This window comes from Helobdella robusta (assembly GCF_000326865.2).
Source record: "Helobdella robusta unplaced genomic scaffold HELROscaffold_52, whole genome shotgun sequence".
Lineage (NCBI taxonomy): Eukaryota > Metazoa > Annelida > Clitellata > Rhynchobdellida > Glossiphoniidae > Helobdella > Helobdella robusta.
The window spans coordinates 270,520-283,803 of record NW_008705269.1 but is presented as its reverse complement, the minus strand read 5'-3'; the positions used below and the strand labels follow the sequence as shown (position 1 = coordinate 283,803).

At 33.3% G+C, this 13,284-nt stretch overlaps 1 protein-coding gene across 1 annotated transcript in view; it reads left to right on the top strand.

The window, feature by feature from the left end:
* HELRODRAFT_86536 (hypothetical protein) overlaps nucleotides 1-13,284 on the top strand; it is a gene marked incomplete at both ends in the record, with an annotated part of 69,325 nt that overhangs the window by 30,049 nt on the left and 25,992 nt on the right. The window contains 4 exons of the mRNA XM_009027932.1: nucleotides 4,904-5,150; nucleotides 9,450-9,595; nucleotides 9,657-9,752; nucleotides 12,322-12,462. Of these exons, the coding sequence (XP_009026180.1) occupies nucleotides 4,904-5,150; nucleotides 9,450-9,595; nucleotides 9,657-9,752; nucleotides 12,322-12,462 (630 nt within the window). The remainder of the gene's footprint in view (nucleotides 1-4,903; nucleotides 5,151-9,449; nucleotides 9,596-9,656; nucleotides 9,753-12,321; nucleotides 12,463-13,284) is intronic.

The window sequence follows — 13,284 nt, the reverse complement described above, 5'->3', positions numbered from 1 at the left end:
GGGATGTAGTCCTCGATTCAATACACCGGGACATCCGGAAGCGGCAGGAGTGGTGGAACGATGTAACCAGTCGTTAAAGGGTATGATCCAGAAGTTGGCGCAAGATCATCCTCGGAGTTGGCATCGTATGTTACCATTTGTTTTGTGGGCTCTTCGAGAGAAACCTTCAGCGACCACTCATGTTAGCTCGTTCACCATGTTGTATGGAACATTGCCTAGGGGTCCTTTAATGATTTTAAAAGAATCATGGGTGGGAGAACGCTGCTTGCCACTAAACCTAGGAAAACAACCTGATGTATACCTGAAAGAGTTACGACACAACTTGGAGGTCGCGCATGGTTATGCGGAGGATCATGCTGACAAGGAACAGCAACGGTACGCTCATCACTATAACTTACGTAGAAGATTTCAGTTGGGGGACATGGTCATAGTTCTAGTTCTCTCGATGTGGAGGAACAAATGGTGTAACAAATGGCAAAGGCCTGGTACCATTGTGAGAGTAAAATCCCCACATTCATACATAGTTGAATTAGAAGGACAAAAACACCATGTCCATGTGAATCATATACGGAGGTATAACCAACGGATCGAGGAAGTTGCTCTGAATAATTGTGTCATTCTAAGGAACGATGAAGAGGACATCGGTCATCTACATTCATATGAGCCGGAGAGCACACAGGAGGTGAACATGGTACAAAGACAGATGGAGAGCATAACTCATTTATCAGATGTACAAAAGAAACAAGTGATGGAGATAGTGAAAATCCATGCGAAGATATTCCAACCTCGGGTGGGATTAAATTCAGCCGTACAGCATAGTATCAGAGTGAATGACAAGTTTCGACCGCAACGGTTGCGTGCATACAAAATACTAGAATTACTTAAACCGTAAGTTGAGAAACAATTAAAGATGATGTTGGAGCAGGGTATCATTATTCCGTCAAACAGTGCAATGGCCAGTCCCATTGTTTGCATCATGAAGAAAAATGGCACTGTCCGGTTGGCCGTTGACTACCGATATGTGAATAGACATTCTGAGAGAGATGATTTTCCTACACCTGATGTTCAGGATGTGCTTCAGAAGTTTTTTTTTGAGGTGGTGGAGCAGTCTGGCCTAACGTTTGATATAGAAAAATGTCGTTTTGCACAGGCCAGGATACCATTTTTGGGACACTTGGTGGGATCGGGTACCATTGATATGGATCCACTAAAGTTGCAAAAATTACATCAAATCCGACCCCCAACCACGAAGAAGGAAGTACGAAAATTGATAGGATTTCTGAATTACTTCCACAATTTCATCCCGCATCTAGCCAGAACTTTGGATAACATAACGGAATTGACGAAAGAGAGAGGTAATGGGTATGTAACGTGGACACAAGAGCATCAACGTAGTTTGGATACAGTAATTCATCAGCTGAAAAATGTTGGAGGTTTACATACCATCGATTACACCCAACCGTTTGGTTTAATCACTGACGGTAGTGACTACACGGTGGCATGTTGCAAATTGATAGTCTTGAAAAGAACGCCCCATTGCGTTCGCTAGCAAGAAACTGTCGGATACACAGCGTCGGTGGGCTACCATTGAAAAGGAGGCATATGCCATCTTGTGGGCATTACAGAAGTTCAGAGGATGGATCTGTATGTCGACAATCCATGTATACACAGACCATAATCCTTTAACGTATCAAACGGATGTAGTTCCTAAGAGTTCAAAGTTGATGAGGTGGGGGTTAGCCATGCAAGAATTTGACATACACATCAAATACCGCGCGGGAAACAAGAACGCCGCTGACTTTCTCACCAGGCTTGCGGAGAAGCCGGATAAGGATGGAGAAGTAACAGACACACACAGGAGTGAATATTCTACCCCATAGAATATTCAACTGTTGGGGAGGAGGTATGTCACGGTTCAAGGGTGGATATTGAGCGCCGCATCATTTAATTATATTATTGCTGCGGGGTAGGACGGCGCGTCGTGTAAAAAAAGGCCGGTCTCGTCAGACAGAAAGAAAGTTTATTCTTATTGTAGAAAATTAGTTGGTAGAGTTGGTTATTTTTATTGTAGAAAAATTAGTTGGTAGAGTTGGTTAATTTTATTGTAGAAAATTAGTTGGTAGAGTTGGTTAATTTCATTGTAGAAAATTAGTTGGTAGAGTTGGTTAATTTTTTTTGTAGAAAATTAGTTGGTAGGGTAGAGTTGGTTAATTTTATTGTAGAAAATTGGTTGGTAAAGTTGGTTAATTTTATTGTAGAAAATTGGTTGGTAAAGTTAGTTATTTTTATTGTAGAAAATTAGTTGGTCGAGTTGGTTAATTTCATTGTAGAAAATTAGTTGGTAGAGTTGGCGTTTTTGTTGGTGAGAAATTGGACACGCAAACGTGGTTGGTGAAATAGCTGTTGGTTGGTAAGGTATTATTGGGAGAAGTTTAATTTGTTGGTACGTGGGTGGTAGTTATTCAGTGGTTATACGGGAGAGCTGGAAATACGGTACGGGGTTGTTACGAGCTCAACGACGACAAACGTAAGGTAGCGAACGAAGTAGTTATCTGTTGCGTTGGAGGGTGGCGAACGAAGTAGTTGCCTTTCAACGTAACAACAACGTTAGTCGGTTGGGTAAAGCACAGGTGGTACAATAGTGGTACAGAAGACGGCTGGAACCGAAGGAGTCAACTCCACATAACACCAGTGTTCGAAGGATTCTACATTGTTGTCAAGTGAAGAAGTTGAAACAGTATCCCCTCGTACGTGGTCACAGCACTGGCAGGAACAAGTCTGCACACTAACCTCGAACTTTAACTTTTATTTTGGTTTTCTTTATTGACATTGTATATTTATTTGGTATAGTTTTCAGTTTACAGAATAGAAAATCTTAATAAAAAATAAAATACAATAATATAAGCATCGCGTTTAATGAAATATGGTTAAATGAAAATTTGTGATGATATTCAGCAAGTGACACAAGGACTTCACGAATGTTATTCGTTGTTGACCGCGATCTCTTTTCTCTGCAATCTTTCTAATAGTTGTTATCTTTTCCATTCTTTGTTCCACAAGATGTGACAAAAAAACTTTAATTGCCCCCGTCGGACTGTCTGCAGTAATTTCCTCTTTTTTTTCATAACCGGACTGTTTTAATACATCTTCATTCGAAGTATGAGAGGTCCACTTATTTTTATAATTCTTCAGCCTTAATTTTTTTTCAATTTTTTAGAAATTGTCCAGGACTCAGAGCCGTAAGTTAGCACACAAAAACTGTAACACCCTAAGAGTTTTAATTTTGTTGATATTCTGATTTTACTGTAGGTGAGGATGTTTTTCATTTTAGAATATGCATCTTTTGTCATAGCATTTCTTCTTTTGATACCTGGGGTAATCAGACTTCCGAGATAATTGAAACTGTTGACTTGTTTCACATGTTTACTATTAGTGATTACGAGCAGATCGGGACGGTTTTGCTTTTACTAATAACTATGCACTGTTTTGTTGATGTTAATTTTATAACCATTTTTGTTTTGTTTTGTTTATTTTCTTGAGTTTATTTTCTTAAATACCTATATAAATATAAATAAATATATAAATATATATATGTTTGTTTTTCATATATATATATGTAGTATATTATATATATATATATATATATATATATATATATATATATATGCGACACCATTCCACAGTCAGCTTTGTTGCGCGTTTTATCAGACCTTCTTGAAGCATCTGATAGTGGCAATGTTTCTTTGTTGACACTGCTTGATATGAGTGCCGCATTTGATTGTGTTGATTATGCAGTGCTCATACGTAGGTTGAATTTTGATTATGGTGTATGTGATTTGGTGTTGGTATTTTTTGAGTCATATTTTTATAAACGTACCCATCAAGTATATTATAATAACATTTTGTCAAATATCTGTGTTGGGTCCGCTTCTTTTTATACTGTATACAGCTATTGTTTTTAGATATAATAAAAGAATTTAACTTAAAAAGTTATGCCTATGCTGATGACATTCAGGTGGTTGCTGTCTCGCCTGTATGTGAGTTGAATAATTTATTTGACAAGTTACTAAATTGTTTAAATGCTGTTGATGTGTGGATGGCTCAAAATGGAATAAAAATGAATCAGGATAAAACTCAGATTATACCAATTGGTACCTAGCAACAAACGTCATTGTTGGTGGGCAATGGTTTGATCGCATGAGCCCGGTCCTTCGGGATTTGCATTGGCTGCCTGTTTATAAAAGAATATGGTTTAAAATATGTGTTTTGATGTATAAAAGCTTGAATGGGTTGGCACCACAATATTTTTCTAAGGTTTCTGTACGAATCAACTATTGGTCAGAGGATTGATCTAAGATCAGATGATTGTAATTTATTAGTGCAGCCGATGACAGCATTGAAATTAGGATCATGAAATTTTATGGTTTGTGGAGTAAAGGTGTGGAATAATCTTCCGCTAACTTTGCGTGATCGCAGTTTGTCGTTTTCTCATTTTAAAAGGCAGTTGAAGACATTCATTTTTCAACAATAGGTTTGAAATACGTGGAAAGTGCCTGTGAGAACCTTTTAATGGGCGCTATATAGATCATCTAATAATAAAGACTTTTAAAGACTGCAGTGCCCATACCACACAACGTACATACATATTTTGTATGCACGCGCGAGGCTCTCTACATTATACTCATACACGCATGGCGTATGATAGTCTGAGTTTTGGACAGACAGTATCCGAACAGGCCCATCGCACAGTAACAGCGCAATACATTGCACTTATTGGTAAAATTTAGATTGTACAAATTTTGATTTTTTCCAACTCGATCTAACAGGCATATTACAAGTTTTAAAGTTACTTCAACATCAAAAAATAAACATACGTATAACTTTAACGTTCATATTTTTTCAGTTATTTGAAACCCAGAGAGTGAGACATGGAATGATGACACTAGGACCATCAGGAGCTGGTAAAACATGTTGCATTTATACGCTTATGAGATCAATGACAGATTGTGGACAACCACACAAAGAAATGAGAATGAATCCAAAAGCTATCACCGCTTCTCAAATGTTTGGCAGACTTGACGTAGCTTCTAATGATTGGACGGATGGTGTTTTTTCATCTTTGTGGAGAAAAACATTGAAAGTTAAAAAAAGTATAAAAATTTAGTATTAATTCATTATTTTGTGAAATTCATTCTTTTTTTACTTAATTTTTCTCCAGTACTTTCAGCGTTCCTTTTTTAGTTGATTAGGTGTGGAAATCTTTTAGACGATTTTTTTGCATTTTTACGAATGGTTAAGATGGATATAAAAAAAAGTAAAATTATCTACTGCAAAATCTTCTGGTTAAAAAATTACAGCAATGACTGAAAAGAGAAAAAACGCAATGATTAAAACAGTTAAATTAAAATATTCTAAACTTTTGGTTTTATTTGAATTCAAATATAAATGATAAGATGCATATAGATCTGAGATTCGGAACTTTGCGGATCAGACTAAAACGTCTTTTTTTATTTAAAACAATCTGTGAGTTTTTAATAAATTGTACCAAATTTTTTAAACCACAAAAGAGTTTTGTATCGTATTACTTATAAAATAACTTAAGCCCGATTGATATAAGATTGGGATGAAAGCCTGTGGAATTATTTAGCCCAAAAAATTTAGAATTTACGTGAATGATAACAAAACAAATAATCACCAAAATTACGGAAAAATGTTGTATTGAATTTACAAATGTATGCAGTAATCTAACAAACAAACAAACAAACATACAAGAAACAATTGCAATAATCTAACAAATAAATAAACAAATATTTAAAGAACTTTCCAGACCATTTTAAACGTATAATTTATTATTCAAGAACAAGAAAAACTTGTAAAATATTGTTTGATATTTAATAACAAAAAATCAAAAATACACATGTTATTTTAATATGAAAAAACTCTTTTTCATTTTTATATATCCATGAATTTATTGTTGTATCATCAACATCAGTTTTTGTGTCCTGTTTTGTTTCATCTATGTTTCCATTAACTAGTTCTCTGTTTGCCTAATAAAATCGGTCATAGAATCGTTAAAGTGAAAAAAGCTATATTAAAATATCTGTATAATTCGTTACTACAGTAACGCTGGATATTTGATTTAGGCAGGGGTTGGCAAAGGTTTTGCTGCGAGGGCCGCTTATTAAGGGGTCACAAAAATTTTTTTTTCAAATGTTGAAGTCTGACCCTCTAGGAAGTTTTTGTTTTTAAAGGAACATCACATATTTTTTCAGAGCGATCAAATAAATTTAAGAGGTTAATGTTTGGGTGACCATTTTACCATAATGAAAATGATAATTCAAGTACATTTTGTATAAATAATGTTATTAAATATAGACCAAAAATTACAAACTACAAACAATTTTACATATTTACATATTGACCAATTCAGTCTGATTACATTTCACAAATTCCTTACGGTGTTTTTCGACTACCTGTAACAAAAATTGCCTTTGTACTTCATCTTTAGTTGATTCATTGAATTTTTGAATTAATGATACATCTCTTTCAGCACGATCATTTACGCAATGTAGGTTTTTAATAAAATTAGCTGCAATTCTGTAAGACTATGTGTTTGGCTAATCGATACCAGGCACTCCTAGAAAGATGTCATCGATATCTGCTGTCTGAAAGGAGGAGCATGATATAACCAAGTCAGAAATATTTTGTGAAAGTGATATAATCAGATGAGATCTTATTTATCATTTATCTTATTTATCTTATTTATTTATCATTTATCTTATTTTCTTATTTATCATGGTCTTCAGCAAAATAAATACGAATTCAAAAAACTGCGTGGTGTTGAAGTTCCTATCAAAAAAACTTTTGAACGCAGAGTGGGTATACAAATTTAATGAAATAGGCATCAACGAAAGAGTCGTCCCAAACTATATATATATATATTTATAATTATATATATATATTTATTTATATAATATTTATATATATTTATATACATATTTATTTATGAAAATCACAGCCTGTTCGGCGTTAGTGAACTTCCAATTTAACTTTTCGATTTTTCATTGAATAAACAAAGAACCGTATAAAATAGGCACCGTATAAAAATATTTGATCATCTGGGCACAACCACAACATATCAATTTGAACACCGAAGATGGTATAGGAATACCGAAAAAACTTTTCTATTCTATCAGGCATAAAACAAACAAAAATTTTGGTTTTGAACTAAAGAAACTTGAAAATGATTTACGATCAACCGTTAGAAAAATTGAAAAGTTAAATTGGAAGTTAACTAATGCCGAATATGTTGTGATTTTCATCAATTATTGCATTTCTGACAGTCCTAATCCAATATATATATATATATATATATTTATTTATTTATATATGTTGCTGTTGTAGTTATTCATAACTCTGTTCGATGTTTTCCAACCTGAACAGCTTGTATCTAGATGTCTTGATATTTAATTTAGGTTTTGAACCATTTTCCCTTCATTCAAGGCACGACGCCCCAGTTGCATTACGAGGATGTTGGAGTAATTGCAACTGTTGTTGTTGCTGTTTTTTGTTGTTACAGAACAGCCGACAAAATTGGGCTTAACAAACTTTCTTGTTATCTTTGGAATAAAGCATTTTAAAATTCAGTATAAATATATTTAAAATATGATTGATTGCAAAAAAAATTATCGTAAATAAACTCTTTCAGTTCCACCGAAGTTTCGTCGGCTATTAGGAAAAAAACATGGTTTTGTGGAGTTGATTAACACGTTCAAATTTATATTTGATAATAATTTTGGTAACAATTTTCGTACCTTTGTCTTTTCAAATATTTTCAAAATTATGCAATGTGAATTGGAAATCAATATAATTCAATAAAAACTGAGATACGGCGTACACTTGACAAATATGGTGACATGTTGAATGATATTACATCTATCTATCCGTTTGTTATCAAGCGTGAAATTTGAATTTTTGATAATAATTGTACGTCAGTTCAGCGCAAAACAATCAGACATCTAGAGAACAAGAACCATTTTAAACAAATTTCCCGGCGACTAACACGAAACATAATTAAAAATAATAATACACTTAGAGTAACAGAAACAGACAACTTCAGTTGTTTCACGCAAAAAACATTCTCCTGGCAAAAAAACAAAAACTGTTTTGTCAAAAATTATCTTTGGATCGACATCACAGAGCGACTTGAAAAAAACGGCGAAAATTTCTACCACGTTGCTAATGTGACAAAGTGTTCAGCATCAGATGTTATCAAATATTTGAAAACGATCGACGCCGACATCGTTTCCTGCTAACCGTCTGAACCTCTGAAAATAACTCAATAGAGGCGCTATAAAAATCTACAATACTTTATTTAGACTGCGTCAATGCCAAATACTTTGATATGGTCATCAATGAAGCGTCGTTGCCTGTGCAGCAGATTTTGATCAGAGGGTGGTCATTCAATAGCTACGGCAACACTAATGTCAAATGTTGTTCATTTCATCAACCTACAGCATTAGTGGATGGTGTTTGAAATTTTACCTTTATAACATAAATTGACAGTGCTTTTGAAAAATCTCTTTCTAAACTTCTATATAAATCATCTAACACATTCATAATATATACGTTGATAGTAAAAATAATAATTACATAGGAAATATTATTTTATTAAAATTGACGTCTTAAGTGACAATTTTAAATTTTATTTACATATTTTTTGTTATGCAATTTACAAAATATTAAATAATTAGAGATACATGGTGGCCTAGCACAAAAGAATTCATTTTTTTTATTCCTATATAATAATTATATAATTTATTCCTAGGCCACCTTGTATCTCTAAATAATTAGAGATACATGGTGGCCTAGCACAAAAGAATTCATTTTTTTTTATTCCTCGAATCATTTCTTTTTTTGGTTCGATTGAATAAATAAAGTTTGAGATTCGATATGTCGTAGCTGACCATGCGTACTTTGGAGACTGAGTTTTGGGCATACACTATTTGTGCCAGGCCACGGCGTAATAGCAGTATTTGTACCGACTTAGATAATTTTGGTCTGCTATCAGGGTTTTAATGAATAAAAGTGAATAAAGGCAACCTAACGACGAAACTTATGGCTATTTTATATCTATCAATAAAAAAAACTTTAATATCTGTGAAATTTTGAAAATTTCTATTGCATCAACTAAAGTTTTTTAATTTTCAAATTTTGTTCTTACTATCTTCTTATCGTAGTAATTCGTGCTATAAACTCAAACTCTGTGTTTCATCTTTTTAGAAGGTCCTTTCCAAAAATAGTACCAAGGCAGGCTGTCAACTACTTTCTCGGTACGCTACTGCTAACTTCAAAATGCGAACTTAATTTCATATTCTCGTTCGATAATCTCAATGCTCTCAGTTTAATAATTTGTTTTTAAAAATTTTCACTACGTCTTATATTTTAAGGTGAATCGGTGTGGCTCGTTTTAGATGGTCCTGTTGATGCGATATGGATTGAAAATTTAAATTCTGTTTTAGATGATACAAAAAAACTAACGCTTGCTAACGGGGATCGCATACCAATGGCGGTTAACTGCAAAATAATTTTTGAAGTAATAAATAAATAAAATTTGTTTTTACTTGAAGCCATAAAATAAAATCGTTTTTCATTAGGTTCATAATATTGACAATGCTTCTCCAGCTACTGTATCAAGAAATGGAATGGTTTTTATGAGTTCTTCGTGTTTAGAATGGAGACCAATTTTGCAGGTGAATTTTTTTATTTTTTAAATGTCAATATGATAAAAATTTTGTTCAATGCCATAAAAATATTTTTCTTGGGCACATGAAAAATAATAGTCATTTTATTTGTTATGACAGTTTATGACAAAAGATTTGTAAAAAAGTTTTTCAAATATGAGTTTTTCACATAAAGACATCATTTATAATGTTTGAAAAAAGCTTTTATCAACCAATTTAATCAATCAATCAATCAATTAGCTTATAAAGCGCTATTTCCGCGATGTTCAACAGCGCTTCTCAATGAATTTTGAAAACAGATGGGTCATGAGATCCGCTCTGAACTTCGCAAGTGATGGAGTAGTCAGATAAGTAGGTAGAGAGTTCCAGAGTAAAGGAGAGAGTTCCAGAGAAAAGGAGAGAGTTCCAGAGAAAAAGAGAGAGTTCCAGAGAAAAGAGAAATTATCCGATGAAAACCTTCGTACAAAATTTGGGCCTATTATTTCTAAAAGTTTCAAATGTTGGAGTAATTAAATCCTGAACGATCTACCAAACTAGTCACAAACGACTAAAGCAGCAAATCTAAAAACAACTAATTGAAAATTACAACTGATTGAAAATTTTAGTATAAAATCAAAAGGAAATTATAATGATTATTAAGTTCAAACTTCAAACAGTTAATGATTAAAAAGGTTAGTCGTTTGGGATTCCTAATCAAAGTTATCGACGAAGAATTTTTAATTTAAAAAGGGTTAGTCATCAAAATAAACCAATTGGATGTCTTATAAAAGTCAATTCAGTTATGGTTGTTTTATAATAATTAGCGCGTGTTTTCATTTGTTTATGTCATTAATACATGTGTGTCGTTGATACCTCCAGATAATGAAATAAGAGAGAATAACCATTACTTGCGTTTGCGTACAGATGTTAAATGAAAAAAATTGATAGACTTTTTCGTTTCCAATATCTAATAAAATATTGAAGAAGTTGAATATTTTTTCTAAATTAAAAGAAAATCAGGCTGCGTTTGTAATAGTAAGAAAATCTTTTTTGTTGTCAGACATAGCTATGTCGTTGTTGATTTTAAAAATTTATCATTTTAATTAATGATACATCTTAAAAAAATTGCTAGTAAAGAAATGAGATCTGATCAAATTTTCACTCTAGTCTATTGTTATAACCATCACAAATATATTCACCAGAGGCGCTAGTGTCGCTACAAACGCATACAGTTCGTGGAAGAACTATAACCTTCTGACTGCGAGATATCTGGGACGTTTGAGAAGCGTCAGTAAAACGGGTATATAAAGGCATGTGAGATGTGGAATGGTTGTTATTAAATATTTGTTATTAGAAAGCGATTGATTGTTAGTGTCGAAAGCGATATTTGACTCTGCGTTATATTTTTATTGTATTTGCGATAAACGTTAGTGAATTGTTATTCGGAAAACGATAGTTTCTGAAAGTTAATTAGATAGCTTGTGAACATTAACTTTTATTAGTAAAATTAATTAGCGTTGATTATTGATTAATTAATTAACTTCTGTTTTGTAAAAAAATCAATCTTCGTTTTGCGTCAAGAGACCCGGTTTCCCGAGGCAGGACGTTGTTTTTTTTGCCATCAACTTTTTGCGCCAAATTAGACGATCAGTTGTATTCATTTCATTTAAATTTAGAGCTTTCATGTCTTGCTCGATTGTTTGCGACCAGGACTTTTTTTGGACGGCCTTTGGGACGTGTGCCAGGTACTTCAATATCTGCAAGAGAAGTTATGGCACTGTTTCCACTTCGATTGACATGACCAAACCACCGCAGACAATGTTGCCGGCATTCGTCCTTTATATCATCTAAACCAGCACGACGCAGGATTTCGGTAGATTTGATGTGGTCCTTCTTACTAATTCGTTGCATCCATCGGAGCATTTTCGTTGAAGTTGTTCCATTTTGTTTGTCATTGTCCATGTGTCTGCACCATATAACATCAACGCACGTATCACAGATTTAGTGATAAATGAAATAAAAAAAATAACTAAATAAAAAAAAATCGATAATTTGGAAGTTATATTGCCTTAATTTTTTACTGGGATTAAACGAACTCGTCGTCGACCGGGAAAGTTATAACGCTATGTTTATGGCAGTATATTAGATCAGTTTGCAAAGTAACTATAATTGTTCTTCATAATTTCAACGGATGCGAATTTTCAATAGAAAATTAAAGATTTAAAATATTCAGATTTTGTAAAAATCACGGTTTTAAGCATTATTTATGCGAATCTTTGTTTAAGCAAAATTATATTAAAATTTTTACAAAATTTAATGTTAATAATTTTAGTTGAAAATGTTAATTAAATATTTTAATGATAATAATATGAACGAATATACATCAGCTTTTCGATGACTAACCTTAGTCCAGCAGCTTTATTATTTTAAAGTTTGGGTGTTTATCAGAATTACATATTTTTCAAATTACATTTAAACGATTTATCTTTATTTTGTTCATTAATTTTTAAACTGTTCATGATTTACGTTATTTAAATATTTTGAAAAAATGTTTTCAATTAAACGAAATAAAATTTTTTTTATACAAAATTATTTTAAGGGGTGGCTGTTAACACGATCTTCCAGTGAGAGTGAAATATTGTTAGCACTATTTGACAAAATTTATCAGGATATTGTCAATTTTGGATATGGTAATCTAACTAAAAAAATGGACGTTCTCCAATGTATGGAAATAAAACAGGTAGTTAATTTTTTAAAACTTATTGATCGCGAATTTCAAAACAGAGTATTCAGCAATTCAGCAATAGCGATTTGGAAACCTGAAATATGATTTTAAATCAAATTTTAATAAAATTGGTCAGAATTTTTTTCGGTCTCAGAAGTATTTTGAATAATTTGGAAGTTGACCTTACGATCATTTTATTTTGACTACAATGCTATACAATACAATACTAGCTGCCGTTCGAGCAAGCATACGTGCAGCCTGGAATAAATGGCATCTCCTTGCCTCTATATTGATGCGGCGTGACATCCCACTACCACTACGATCAAGACTTTATAAATTTGTAATACGTCCGGTGTTGTTATATGGTGCAGAAAGATGGCCAATGACAACCAAACTGGAACAACAATTTTAACGAACCGACATGAAAATGCTCCGATGGATGCAACGAATAAGTCTGAAGGACCACATCAAATATACCGAAATCCTGCGTCGTGCTGGTTTAGATGATATAAAGGACGAATGCCAGCAACACCGTCTGCGGTGGTTTGGTCATGTCAAACGAAGTGGAAACAGTGTCATAACTTCTCTTGCAAATGTTGAGGTACCTGGCATACCTCCCAAAGGCCGTCCAAAGAAGTCCTGGTCGCAAACAATCGAGCAAGACATGAAAGCTCTAAATTTAAATGAAATGAATACAACTGATCGTCTAATTTGGCGCAAAAACAACGTCCTACCTCGGGAAACCGGGTCTCTGGACGCAAAACGAAGATTGATTGATTGATTGATACAATATGTTAGTGTTGTCGTTAGTTAGGCAGTAAGCACTGTTTTTAAATA